A 15,577-nucleotide genomic window follows, 5' to 3' on the forward strand; every position below is an offset into this window, starting at 1 on the left:
CATTAGGAAACTAGCTCTATGGACTTACTGCTAAATATTGCTTCACTAGAATATTGTGGCCAGTACAGGCGAACCCTGTGAGAGGATGAAAGCCTCACTACCTGGGTTATCAGAACTTAGAGAAGACACCCCAGACATACAAATAATAGTTCAAATATCCACACATGAGGCCAAGATAGCGTGACCAGCACTTGTGCAGCAGGTAGTGAAACACTTCTATGAGGCTAACCTGGGCAGGGTGACCCACTGCCAGAGACTAGCCAGAAAGCAGTGTATTGACTGTCTAGTGGTCATTGTTCCAATTCCAGCCCAACAAGCGGCTATTCTCATTCAAGAATGAAGTGGAAATCTGAGTTCTGATGTTTGCACCAGGGGAGGCATAGCAGGGTTTGAAAAGCTGTCTTGAATGAACACTGTGTCCCTGTGTGTCTTAGGACAAGGGGAGAATTTCAAGACAGAGAAATTCAGCTGGGCCTGAAAGATGAGGACTCAGGAATCCTCTTTGGATCAGAAGGGACCTCCTGGGACAAGGATGGCTGCCCCTGTGCTTTTCCTCATGGTGTTAAGTTTATCCTGAGGTAGAAAAAAGGGTCCCTATGAGACACTTCAGCAGAAAGATCTGTCATTTCCCTAACATCCTTCTTTTCTGTGTTTATGTTCATGTTTTTCCTTCTATAATTGCTACCTCTGTTTTTTCACTAATAAAAAATTCAGCTCTTTGCTTAGTCTTGATTCTTTGTCACTGGCTTGAGATAAATACAAACCAAGCCAATTTTATATAAGTCAAGCTGGTTAATGTTGTCCTGGTAGACACTGGCTTTTGTTCAGGGTGACAGGCTGATGAAGCGTGAGTCAAAATGTAACTAAAGATGCTGTCTAACTCTATTAATTCATTCTCATCCCCAGATGTGGAGTAGCACCCTCTCAAGGACAACAGTTCCCCTTTAATACATCCAATATGTACAATTTTTTAACAGACTAAACACCAAATTTGTTTACTAGAAGCACTGGGAAGGAAAGAAAATATCAACAGGAAGTAAAATAATAAAATAAAATAAATTGCAGGCTGCACACACATCTTGAAGGGCCAAAGCACCCTGTAAGTAGGTGACTGTTAATCACTGTGCTTAATTATGAGTCCCAAAGTCAGACTTCAGATTCTACAGGATGGAAATTCTGCCCATCTTCAAATGCTCCTCTTGGACTCAAACACCAGAGCTCCAGGCCATCAGGAAGTCACAATTCCAGTTATCAGTAGAAAACAATCAGTGAAATCCTGATGGACTAGGATGTTACTGAAAAGCTGCCACACCCATCTCCCACCCAATTTCTTCACCATGGTGAGGCACAGAATGTAGAAGCCACTAATTGCCACTGTGATTCTCCAGGCTTTCTAAAGACAGAAAACAAATTTTAAAAGGAAAAGAACAACAGGAGAGAGAGAGAGAAAAAACAAAACAAAACAAAACAAAAAAACAGAGATAGAGTGAGAAAGAAGTTTTCAGAAAAGCCACCCACTGTAGCAAAGGAAACAGAGCAGACGTTAATTCCCTTTTCATCTTTCTTTCCACTAGGCCGTGTTCAAAGACATTTAGCTGCACCATGATATAATATGTTTTAGTAGAAAATACATTGTCTTAATTGCTGGCTTAATAATCTCTCAGTAATTATCAACTTGGAATCAAAGTTCTTCTCAGAGAGGAGAAACTCTCTTTATGTGGGCAAATACCTTAAAAAGGCTCTAGTAGTAGAAGAGGTGATCCTTTAGTGGCAAGAGCCCAGAAAACAAAAATAAATGGCTCTGAATGTGTTAGAATAATAATTTGCGGGGATGAAGCCCTAGAATAGAAGAGGGGAGAGAAAAGAATAAAAGCACAGGAGCCAGGAAATGGTGCCAGGGTGGCATTATATTCCATAAAACTGACAGAACAATCCCCGTACACTCGCCCCCTCCCTCTTCCCGCAACTCTTCCCACATTTGGGATACTGTGGCATGGAACAGATACCACACATATGGAGTCCAATAGCTGGAGCCAGAATTAACCAAACGAAATACACTTCCTCCAGTCCTGTAGATCTGGGTAAGAGCTTCGGCACTGGGAACGGAATGGTGTGTGGGGGAGGAAAATGGGTCATGTTAATCTTACACATATAGCAAAAATCTGGACATCCCCAGAGAATTACTGAGTTACACTGAGTTAGATCAGCCACTACTGGCAAGCGGTTACCTTCACTGCCAGTTGCCACAGGTAAATAACAAGTACCCTTGTACCTTGTTGCCTTTAAAATACAGATTCAAATTATTCTTCTCCAAGAAAACTTCTCATCTTCTTTCCTTTTAGACCAACCACATTGGGATCAACTAAATTATTGTCAATACCTTCTATTATAAAAACTGTTCTTCTTGGTGAGAAGGAGAGGTGGCCTATATCCTCAATATAGGCCTTAAACAAATGGTGGCCTTAAACAAATAGTAAAAGGAGGAAAATTTCCACTTTGGCGCCTTCCCACCTGCATCTCAGTGAATGTTTTTGAATTTTTTGAATAACGCCTCCTCCATTCTCTAGAAAGATTTTTCCACAACTAGCACAGTGCCAGCCACATAGTAATTTTGATGGATTGAATTAAATTATAAAATCACGTAACAGCATAAGTGATTACATGAAGTAGTTGAGAGAAACACTTTAGACATGTTTATTACTATTATTGTCATAACTTTCATTATTATAAATGAAATAAACTACTTTGGGGAAAGGGTGACTTGTTTTTGCATACTTACCTCTTGAGAGTCACTGCTTACTCGTACCCATATTGCTAATGCTAGGATCAAGATACCACATAGCTGCAGAAAAAAACAAAACAAAAAAAGAATACAATTAGGATCATATGAAACTCTGATTCTACACCCTCTCATCTATCCGGTGACAGTAGTTTATCATTGACTATACTATCACAACCTGGAAGACATACATGAGGCATATTCATGTACAGATCATTGTTGAAATGTTACATTGCAATTTGTAAGTTTGATGAGAATAATTCTATTTCTCATCCACAACTCACTCATAGGTCTATGGACAAGAAGTTATTTCCATTAGGACAAGAATTATTTTTCCATGTAACTCTAGCCCTGTGTTTCTGCTAGATTGTAGCATACAAAAGAAAAGTCACAACAGTTTAAAGATAAAATATCTTTATCATGCCTCCGGGTTTGTTTGTGAGAAGCTATGTTGGACCAGGAAAAAAGGGAATGATTGAATAGTCACCATTCATTTAAGATTCGAGAGGAAGGGAGAAGTTGGGATAGACGGGAAAAAGTAAAACATTTGACAAGATTTGCAGTTAAGCAAGAAGGCTACACAATAATCAACAGTTTTTGAACCCAAATAAACTATCTTAAAAACAAGCTCTTTTAGGTGGTAAAGTTTACTCAGAGAGAAGGAACAATGAAAGACAGAACTTAAAGTCTTAAATTCCTTTAATGACTTTACCAGATTATTTAATTTGGACCAAGGCCAACACAATAAAATGTAAAACACATTTTACTTTAGTGTAAGGAAAACTCTTGTCATTCAGGGTTTTTTTAAAAAAGTTATGCATTGTGGCTTCAAAAACAAAAATCAAAGACCTATTATTAGATAGAATGTTAAGAGCTGGCCTGGTAACATACCAGACACAGCAGGCCTTGGAGGACTTAGTAGACAATTCTGACCTTGCTGTGCTCCGACAGACAAATGTCCTTGGAGAATCACTGCTTTCATGCATGGTTGAGACGTATGTCTAGAACCCCAGACAGCACTTTTAATGGCTTCTCATTGACTTTTCAGGGGAAATAGAGTCAAGGGCTCTGTTAAGGACTAGGAAGCACAATGAGTAGTTGAGTAACCATAGACTCTGTGCTCCCTAAAAGACCTTGAAAATCATTTAGGTCTAAACCCCGCATTTTGAACGGAGAAATTGGAATCCTGGGTGCTAATTATCACATCATGAAAATGCGGAGCAATTCCTAACCAACCGCCCTTACAAGATACTTCAACTCCTACAAAATAACGAATGCAATTAAAAACCAAACCTCTTCAACCACCAAATAACCTATGCAATTATCTCATACACACACATACACACACACACACCATAAAATACAAATGATTAAAAAACACAGCTTTTGTGTTTGAAAATTTTCCTTACTTCTTTAACCCTGAGATTTACAGCATCCTTTCACTAAATTCTAATTTCATTTGCAAACGAAGACAAATGCTCATTTTACCAGTTCTTTGTTAAACAGTTTGTGAATGATAATTTATGTCAAATGATAATGAGACCCTCTGGGATTTTCAGTAATTTCATACCAACTGAACTTTTCGTTCGTTGTTTAGTTTGTTCACTGATTATCTTCTTTCTCTTTTCTTCTCTTTTCACAGGCAGATTCATAATGATTGCCTTAACAGTCATTCTGGCCTTTAGCTGTAACTAATGAACCTTATAGCTATTATGAGTAGCATTCTTTCCTGATATTTGTTAAACTATCAATGAAAAAACTTTAAGAATTCTTAGTAAGAGCTTAGTAAGAACTCACTGTGATTTTTTTAAAACTTTAACTTTTTTGTTTGTGTATTACTATTTCCTCTTTCAAGGTATTTAGACATCAAATCATTCACAAATCGTATTAAATCAATCATATCTGCCTCTCAGACAGCAACTTTTAGTCTTCTCAGCCACTGAAAGTTTTCTGTAACATTAACATTTAAAAGAAAGAGTACCCAACTGTTCCAGAAGTCAAAAATATTTTGCCCAACCAATCTTCAGAATTAGACAATCTTTTTCAGGAACTTTGAAGCTGGCCAAAGTATCATTTCCATCCCTAACTCTACCTTTTCTTCAAACTTCATTTTAAAAATGAAACAAATGTTTAGAGTATATCATTCTCATCTGAGTGGAGAAATTCCCATGTAAACATCAGTCTAATATCATGAAATTATTCATAACTTTGTTGAATGACTTTAAAAGTAAATTTATTTTCTATCAAGAATGACCATCCTAGAGCCATGAATAATACTGAACTATTTCATCCCATTATTAAAAGATTGACCATTATAATGGTTCTTTGAGCCCTTTACCAAGTTTAGCTTTTAGGGTTTTTCCCCTAATGTTTTTATACTATTTTAAAGAATTAAAAGTATAAATTAATAAATAAATGCCTGCTCTCTACTTTCTGTTGATAACATTATAAAAGTAAAATGGGTTAGTATCGTGATTCCAGGACCCTGCAGAACTGACTAGGCCTACCTTTCCCTGCTTCTGGTTTCTCTTTGAAGAGAATCGCTGTGGTTTTCACTCAGCTTTCACAGAACAGCCATCGTTTTATGGAATTTGGATGCAATAGGTCTGAACCAGCATCCTAAGAAATTAGGCAATTCTGATATTTGCTTACAACGGACTGAATTGTGTCTCCACAAAATTCATACGTTGAAGCCCGAACCTCTGCTGTGACTGTTTTTGATGATAGGCTTTTAGAAGATAATTAAGATTAAATGAGGTCATGAAGATGGGGTTATAATCTGATAGCACTGGTGACTTTATAGGAGAGAAATCTTTCTCTCTCCACTCACACCCAGGGAAAGAACATGTGAGAAACATGAGATGGCCAAAGAATGAGGGTCCTCACCAGAAACTCAATTGGCTGGCACCTTAATCTTAGCCTTCCTAGCTTCCAGAACTATAAGAAAATTAATTTCTGTGGTTTAAGCCACCCAGTCTACAGTATTTTGTTATGACAGCCCAAGCAGATGACTAAGAACAGGCAGACGATGAAGAACATAAAATATCAGGAAAAAAAAAAAAAAGGAGGGGAGGGGGGAAGATACCATCCAGAACAAAAATAAATGGTAGAATGTTGATTTGTCCTCTTCTCTAATAATGTGTCTCCAATCATCCCTACTTCTTCCCTCCAAATTCTACCCTTTTATTTGAGTGTTTATTGAAATATGTTTGGAGAATGCTGAAAATGCCTTGTGAGGGGGAGGAGTAGATTTTGAATTACATCATAATTGGTCCCAAAATGGACACCTTTTAGATAAGCTTAAGAAACTCTTCCTGTGCTGCTCCTGAGAGGATAAAAAAGAATAATATGCAAGTGGATAATTACAAAATTTGTTTTTGTGATAACCACAGAACACTAGAGGCAACTCTACGATGATAGGGAGCAAGGATTCCGAAAGCCCTAACATACTAGGACTGTACTGCTGCTGCTACTGTTATTGTTCATTTTCAAGTCTCTTCTTTTACTAAACATTTATTTTAAAGTCTTAGTTCAATTGCATTGTGGTAAGAAAGTGCAGACTGTAGGATTGTTACTTTTGAGTTTTTTTGCATTTCCTTCATCAATTTCTAAAGATTCAGAGATACTAGAAAAGACAACAAAGTCTCAAGAGGCTACAAAGTTTATTAGAAATTTATTAAATATACTTTATTCATTAAATCATTTAGATCCCCTGTATCCATGTTTTTTCTTGTCCTTCCTGAGTTATCAAAAACTGAGAGGCAGGTTGTGATAAGCTGAATTAATGGAGTTTGCGTTTACTATTCTGTATCTCTAACAGTGTTTCCTCCATATAATCTAATAAATGCTATTTAGTGTAATCAGTCTTGGGCTTTAGCACAGAGTAAATGTTACTAAACTGCTATTTTCTGTTACATCTCTTTCCAAATATCCTCCCAATTTACATTTGAGATAATAAAAAAAAAACTATCAAGATACGTGTCTTATTTATTTCCAGACCTAAAATGGTTAGCCATTTAACCATGATTTTCCCACGCTTTAACTATCAATTTTTACTTATACCTTAATCATTTTGGATATGTTTCAGTAAATTTTACAGTGTGAATATCCAAAGATCTCTTTCTCTCATTCATTTGTGAAAGGCTCTGAATACTCAGCAGACATTGCTCCATTGTCTTCCAACTTTCAGGGTTAAACAGGAGAAGAATATCACCAGCCTTATTTTTGCTTATGCATTATTTGCTTGTTTTCTTTTTTGTCAGTTGTATCTAGACATTTGTAAGATGTTTATTTATCTTTTAACTAAATTAGTAGTTTTCTTAATATTTATTTAGGCATAGATGTCTTCTTTCATTGGGGTAGAACAGGCACTTGCCATCTGCATACAGGTTTTCAGCTCCACAAAATTTCCATATATTAATTTGATTACTATTTGTGTTCCATTTATTTTGTCCTCTTTTTCAGGAACACAGCTTATTTTGGGTTTCCATTCTCTGTTGTCTGTATCCATTATCTTCTTTCACAACATTTTGATTTCTTTTTTGATTTTCCTGTGGGAGAGCTTATCAGTTTGGGATTCTATGTCACTGTCTTTATTTAATGTAATCTCTACAGTGAAGTTTAATTCTGCTATTATGTTTGTAGTTTACTTGCAGTCCTTACATATTTTATTCATTTCCATTTTTATCTCATCCTGTTGTCCACCAATAAACTTTATCTTCTCTTATGGCCTCCATCCACTGTTTCATGAGGGGTTACTTTCTAGCATCACATTGTGGATACCAATTTCTACATACATTTTTTCAAGATTCTAGAGTATTTCTTTCAGGGATGTGTGCTTGTCCTCTTAAGTCTTCAGGGTTACATATCTTTAACTTATTCAACAGTATTTTCTATTAGGTCTTATGCTAAATTTCCTTGAACAAGATGAGACAAATTCTGATTTAGAGTTCATTCAGAGTAGAATGTGCTGAAGCAGGTGGATCACCTGAAGTCAGGAGTTCAAGACCAGCCTGGCCAACATGGCAAAACCCTGTCTCTACTAAAAATACAAAAAAAATTAGCTGAGTGTGGTGGCACATGCCTGTAATCCTAGCTACTCAGGAGGCTGAGGCTGGAGAATCACTTGAACCTGGGAGGCGGAGGTTGTAGTGAGCTGAGATCACGCCATTGCACTCCAGCCTGGGCAACAAGAGCGAAACTCTGTCTCAAAATAAACAAATAAATAAATAAATAAGAAAGAGTAGAATGTGCGTTCCCTTTACAAGCATGTTCTGATGCTGTTCTGATCTACTAAGCCTCATGCAATATTGGATTTTCTGATGCTGTAAACCAGTGGAGTAAATTAAAATCTTCAACTTTTAGCAGACTCTGCAATCATGGTTTTTAAAACATCTTCAGCCCCATATGAATGGTGTTTATTGTATTGAGTGTTGATATGGTTTACCTGTGTCCTCACCCAAACTTCATCTTGAATTGTATCTCCCATAATTCCCACGTGTTGTGCGAAGGACCTGGTGGGAGATAACTGAATCATGTGGGTGGTTCCCCCATACTGTTCTTGTGGTAGTGAATAAGTCTCACGAGATCTGATGGTTTTATAAGGAGAAACCCCTTTCGCTTGGCTCCCATTCTCTCTTGCCTGCCACCATGTAAGATGTGACTTTCATCTTCCACCATGATTGTGAGGCCTCCCCAGCCACACAGAACTGTGAGTCCATTAAATCTCTTTTTATTTATAAATTACCAGTCTCAGGTATGTCTTTATCAGCAGCGTGAAAACAGACTAATACAAGTGTTAAGTGTACACTCCATGTGTCTCCATGGTTGCATTCATGTGCATCTTCTAACAAGCATTCGGTATAACTGCTGCAAATTCTAATTTTTAAATAACTCTAAATTTAGGGAAAATAAATCAACCACATTGTTTTCCTCCCACAAAGGGCCTCAGTAACCACTAAAACCCTATATTCATTTAACTTCAAAACATGTAGAGATGAATGTTCAGCATTTCATCTGTATCCTGTTTCTGAATCAAAAATGACACAATTTCAGTAATATTCTTACCATATTGTTTCAAAAGTATAACTTTCATATAAGTAACACCTGTAGAACTGTACATCCATTTGAAAAGCCTAGGAAAAATACAAATGACAGCCCACAGGCCACAGGGTATTATATCAGGAAGTTATAACTCAAGGTAATATGCACAGACAACATGTATCCTATTTTCCTATCTTGAAAAACGTGCCCACTTAAATCACCTGGAGGAAAAGGTTTGATTTAGAATTCTCAGGGCATTTGAGCAGGGAAATTTGGGTCCTAGATATTCAAGGCAGCCTCAGGGCTGACATATCCCTCTACTCCTGCATATTCCTCGCCCTGTGAGATGAGAAGAGGATCAGAGTAGGGCTAAAATTATATTTACCTTTTGAAAGTCCATTATGTATAAAACACTGTCACAGTAGATTCTAACAGTCGTAAATGAAAAAGCAATTATGATGTTTGGAATCAGGAAAAATACGTTAATTGTGCTATTATTCCTTGGTTACAGGTTTTCATAAAATAGCTTAGTTAATCTTTCCAATTACTTCTGCCAGATAAAATGATCATTTTTATTTCACAAATGCAAAGACTGGAGTACGAAAAAGCCAAGGGAAATGTTCCAGAACAAGAAGGGGTAGATTCAGGATTGAAATCTCAGCCAGTCTGTTCACAAAATCCACCTTTCCCCCATTCCCTTAATTTATGATAGAAGAGTTTCTGACTTATCATATTCTTGCTATCTTATTTCCTCTTTGTTTTAAAACTCAACATTTAAATTTATTCATCACTCTGCCAAACAGTTACATATTTCTGCTTCATAAAAATGCCTATAAAATACTGTTGAAATGTCTTTTTCTTAAACATCTATCTAGTGTTAATTCCTACTTCTTTATATGTATTAACTTATTTAATCATCACCACAAACCCATGAGGTAGATACTACTACTATCCCCATTTTTACAGATGAGAACACATAAAGCACAGAGAGGTTGACCAATTTCCCCAGAGAAGCATGGCTACTGATGAAGGAGCTGATGTTCAGCCTGCTCTATCAACCAGTGGATTCTAATGCCTTTTGTTGCTGTTTTAGTTCCATGCTAATTACATAGGGTCAGGCAACCACTGTATTTACAAAATTCATACACTTCAGCCATTGTTAGGTCTTCATCTTGAAAGATTCCATCAACAGCCACAATAAAATATAATTGTGTCCTATTCTTTTCAGTGTACCACCATCTCAGGGTTATGTCTGCTTTGCCTCCAATCTTTTAATTGCTCTCAGCACATCCAATCTCAATAAAAAAAAATGATGAATATTGAAATGCTGGATCCCAGACTCTCTACAAGTTCCGACTTCTTTCTGCTTTCTTCAAACCTCCTTGTGCGGTGGCTTCCTTCAGTTACTAATACATTCAGCTTTACAATTTGGCTCCTCTCCGTGACTCATTTGAGATTGATAATGTACCTCATTCTTCTTTCCCTCATTAAGAACTGGCCTTTCCATAGCTCTCTGTCTCTAGCCATTATTCCATTGCATCCACCAGCCAAAGGCCCCATGTTTCATACTTACGCAGACCCGTAAGGCACCATAAGCATCTACAATATTCCTAGGCTTGAACTATCTGAGAGGAGCATTAAAAAGTTGGGGCATTTCATCTATTTTTGAAACAAGACTCAGGGAAATAGGCTTTGTACCTATAATTTATCTATTATCTCTAGCACCTCCAGTTCTCTAACTTGCATCCAACTCTGGCATAAGTAATCAGGAATAACTTTCACTTTTACATGTTTTTCTTCAATTAGCAATTCTAACAAATGGAAATCACCATATACTTATGTGGTATATCTCAAATTGTCCCCAAAAAGAACCTGGTCTGTTTAGATTAAATGACCACATGCATATCTAAGAAATATTTTAACATCTGGCTTTACTTTGCAAAGGCTCAGTTTTGCAAGTTATACCAGAAAGAACGCATTTGAAAACATAAGGCCCTGGGCATCTATAAGAAAACCACATCAGTGGGGTCATTAAAATTTTTACTTAAGTAAGTATTAGGAATGTCACAAATTGCTGATTTCCTATGAAGGATTGTAAAATTCCAACTGAGAGCTCAGAGCTGAGCATAGAAGGGACAGTAGATATAGGAACCTTCCCTAACCTCAGAGATTCCTCCTGCTGCCTATATTTGAATTTAAAATATTGATGTCACCTCTTGGCTAAGAAATTATCACTGGTTTTTACAACTGTTGCTCTCACTGAAAGACTCCATTTCAAAATCTCTTACGTAGAGATTGTAAATCCCACCACATATGCTGGTGGTAGGAATCGCCAAGGGACCTTAGTTAGAAAGGTCTAACTGAAATCTACAGCATCAGAAAGACTTGTCTCTGTTATCAAAGAAACAGATAATGTAACCGTAAAATAATCAGAGCTCCGGTCAGGCACGGTGGCTCATCCCTGTAATCCCAGCACTTTGGGAGGCGGAAGTGGGTGGATCACCTGAGGTCAGGAGTTCGAGATCACCCTGGCCAACATGGTGAAACCTCTTCTCTACTAAAAATACAAAAAAATTAGCCAGTTATGGTGGCGCATGCCTGTAATCCCAGCTACTCGGGAGGCTGAGGCAGGAGAATTGCTAGAACCTGAGAAGCAGAGGCTGCAGTAACCCGAGATCATGCCACTATACTCCATCCAGCCTGGGTGACAAAGGGAGACTCCTCAAAATAATAATAATAAGAAGAAGAAGAAGAATAAGAAGAACTCCCCAGAAAGCAATGATGTGGGTGTGGCATGGTACAGACCTCTACAATCTACCTTAAACCCTATTAAGGTAGGTAGGTAAATAATCCTGAATCTATAACCTACCCCTTTCTAGACTTTTATTTTTGGTAATTCATACCCATTTCAAATTTCTGATTAGCTGTTTAATGAAACACTGACCTCTGATGTCTTCATAACAGCTATTAGCACTTTCCAGGATGTTTTAATACAACAAAGATATATTTTAACTGTTTCATAATTTGAAGATTGCTACTGGTTTGAGTGCTTTGAAACATCTTTAATAACATAGGAGCCTTGCATTTATTAGCATATTAATATTTTGGTTTGTTTACATGTGCCATATATATTCTGTATTATGTAAGGAAAACAATGACTACAGCTCTTTAAAGACAGATATTAGAACTTGGTGGAGGAATAGCTGATTCCAGGTCTGGACAGGAAATAAGCAAGTGATCTGAAACATGTCAAACCAAATACTAAAGAGGTTATCAAAGTTATTAGGATCATTTCAAAAGAACTTCGGTCAACTTGGAAGAAGCTCCTGATGGCCAGAGATCAAACAAATTGCACATTAATAAGGGTAAACATTGTAATGGAGCTGATCTATCATTTCATAAGGATATTTAAAGAAATACTAACTTATCACTGTCGGATAATACTAGTAACTTAACTCATCACTTGCAATCTGGTAAGTAAAGAATAAGAAAGAAGTATTTTATGTCATTAAAAAATATTAAAAATGGGATACCCAGGTAATGAAACAGTAAATGAGAAATTTCTCCTTATAGAAAGTGTTCCAGCTAATAAATAAAGAAAAGTTGATGAAACTAGAATATCATCACTTTGAACCTCTTAATGAACTAATGATGGATTTTGGCCCTTGACCATCACAAAAGAAGGAAACAATCAAACATCCAGTGCCTCCTCATGAAAGAACACACTTATGATTGTCGTGCCAAAAAAAAAGGACCTTGAATTGTATCAGGCTGCACCACAGGTATGCAAATAGCAAAATCCAGACTGTGGGCAATGTGATAAAACAAACAACACACACCAGTGCATAAAATTTCAGTAGGGAGAAAAAGAGGTGTTGACTGGGGGAGAATCAACCGATTAAAATAGACATGAAATATACATTAACCAATCACAAAGTGTGGACCTTATTTAGATCCTGATTCTAACAGGAACATTTATGAGGTAATTGGAATTTTGGGCTCAAATTTGACAATTGATTAACATTGTCAAATCAATTTAACAATTGCTTTTAAAAATTCTTATTAAGTTTTTAAGGTTAATGATATTGTGGTTACATTTTTTTTTTTTTTTTTTTTTGAGATGGAATCTCTGTCACCCAGGCTGGAGTGCAGTGGTGCTATCTCGGCTCACTGCAACTTCCCCCTGCCAGGTTCAAGCAATTCTCCTGCCTCAGCCTCCCGAGTAGCTGGGACTACAGGCACCCGCCACCATGCCCAGCTAATTTTTTGTATTTTTAGTAGAGGTGGCGTTTCACCATGCTGGCCAGGCTGGTCTCAAACTCCTGACGTTGTGATCCACCCACCTCGGTCTCCCAAAGTGCTGGGATTATAGGCATGAGCCCCTGCGCCCTGGCTGTGGTGACATTTTTTTCAAGAATTATTATGTTTCAGAGATATATATACTAAAATGCTTACAGACAAAATTATATATCTGAGATGTGCTTCAAGATAATATGGGGTGGGGGAAGTGAATGGAGTAAAAATGGAGAAAGATTGGCTATCTTTCTGTGGTCATTGGGGCTGGACAATGGAGTTGATTACCTATCCTGTCTTCTTTTGTGACTATTCAAAGTTCTCCATTAAAAAAAAAAAAAAAGTTAGAAACAAAATAAAATCAAAGAATACAGGTCTTTCTTTTTTAATATATCCTACTTCCAATGCATAATCAATTTAAATATCTCAAGGAAAGAAATGTATCAGAACTAACTAAAAAACTGGCATATATGTAGCATGAGCTACATTTAGTATTTGCAAAAGCGGCCCATTTTTTAACCTAAAAACAGTCCATTTGTTTTACCTTCTTTATTTTACTTTTTAAAATATTTAGTTATTTAAAATTCACCAATATATCTATTTGTACTCGTTAGCACTACTGATCATTGAATGGAAAAGCTGTATTCATGTAGCTAAGTTTAATTAAGTTCATCATTATTTTAATAGAACAGAAATATAGCAACACATAGATATGAGATGTCTGTTTACTAAAGACCTAAACAGAAGTCTACTAAAGAAGCAAAACCAGAGTTCTTTCATCCTTGGAGTGGATAAGCTAGCTTTTAATCCAGTATACGAAATACTTTTTTCATTTAAATACTTTGTGCTAGTTCCACTGATTGCCATTTAAACAATCTTTAATTGTACCATATATGCTAAAAATGATAAGGTCAATTTCTCAACATCCCAGCCTGCTCTTTTCACACCTTGTTTTTCCATTTTCCAATGACAGATGTCACTTATCAATTTGTTGGTTATGTCTATGTCAATGAACTTTCAAGAGAAACATAACAAATTGCTGAAATACAAACACTGTCAATTAAAAGGTGGGGTGATGACACATTAAAATACTGACTTTAAAATGCCAATACATATATATATCCACTGCCTTAGTTTGATCTTCTTATGATTTAGGAATTTTATCATTTCCCCCTCAAGTTTTTCATGACCCATATATTTTTTTTTTTCTTTGAGGCTCTGAAAATGATCTTTATTGTCCCACACCCTGTGATTCACCTGTTCAAACCCAGAAGTGAAGGGCGGGAATCAGGACTCGGGCTCCGGATGGAATCAGACCATGTTTTTACCACAGAGTCCTTAAATTAGGGAGGCCTGCTTGATATACAACTAAGAATAATTGTCCTTTAGTTAAGGGGTATTTGTTTTCCTTTGTGATTGTTTTTACAGCAATATCAAAACATTTATGAAATGTTTATCCTCACAGATTCTGAAGTGCACTTTTTTGAATCATTGGCTCATTTTCAATTACTGAAATAACCAAAGAAAGAACAAACAAATCCAAACAAGTACATGGAAAATATATTTTCCCTCTTCTCCTATTTCTCTAGTGTACAGTCTGTTCTTGTTTACGATATTTATATCAAGATCCCCTTTCTTGCATAAAATTGATAATTAAAAGGAAAACACTTACCCAGAACAAGAAGTTGAAGGTAAACATAGAATATTTTACACAGCCACTCACACCTGCCATTTCGGAAAAGGATTAGGAATCCAGACGCCGTGAATTTAACTATTCGTCACAGGTTTGTCCTGCAATATGCTCTGGAGCAACTTGCCTGCAGAGATTCTGTACCCACGGCTTCAGGGTGGAAAGAGAAAGCAAAGAAGTAGAAGGAGGAATAAAACGGTTATTAAAGTGGATAAAAAATTAACCCACACATTTAAATATCGCAAAGGCTATCTCCAGGCAAGTATGTTCCTTAGCTTGTCATGGCTCCTGGGGCACTGGGCCAGGATATTTATTATCCTTTCTCAAAAACTGCCTCCTCCAAAGTAAACAGATATCAAGTGAAGGGAGTGGCACTGGATCAGGCGAGAGAATGGCACAGTGCTACTATGTTCTTGGCTTTCAGAAACCACTGCCTGACTTCCCTGCCCTCCATTTCAACTACAGGGAAATAAGGTTGTTTTGTTTTGAGTTAAGTGGACATTGTATCTACTCATTTTTGCATTGCATTTTCTCAATACTACAAAATTTCTTCTAAATGCAATAAAATGCATTTAGAAATCTGCAAAATATCAAGGCTTAGACATAGCAACCTGTTATCATTAAATCCAGAATAGTAAAACAACCAGTACATGTATCTGCCCTCCAAAACATCTAAATTTACTTCAAAACAATTCCAGAGCTGCCGTAAATGCTCCGCAGAAACTGCAGAGGGAGAGGCAGCCTTGCCTGTCGTGATAAGACTGTTTGCTTTT

At 36.8% G+C, this 15,577-nt stretch overlaps 1 protein-coding gene across 3 annotated transcripts in view; it reads right to left on the minus strand.

The window, feature by feature from the left end:
• The window catches only part of TSPAN8 (tetraspanin 8), a 31,417-nt gene extending 16,252 nt beyond the window's left edge, over nt 1–15,165 (minus strand). For 2 of the 3 annotated variants that reach the window (XR_002734617.1, XM_023226554.1), the window contains exon 1: nt 2,780–2,952. Coding sequence is in view for 2 of the 3 variants with exons in the window: in XM_023226554.1 (XP_023082322.1) it covers nt 2,780–2,914 (135 nt within the window). In the remaining variant the exon portion in view is untranslated. Of the gene's footprint in view, nt 1–2,779; nt 2,953–14,786; nt 14,955–15,034 lie in introns of those variants that run through there. The other variant, XM_026446683.1, reaches the window with a different exon arrangement.
• Nucleotides 15,166–15,577: the final 412 nt, after the last annotated feature.

Source organism: Piliocolobus tephrosceles, chromosome 10, assembly GCF_002776525.5.
Source record: "Piliocolobus tephrosceles isolate RC106 chromosome 10, ASM277652v3, whole genome shotgun sequence".
Classification (NCBI taxonomy): Eukaryota; Metazoa; Chordata; class Mammalia; order Primates; family Cercopithecidae; genus Piliocolobus; species Piliocolobus tephrosceles.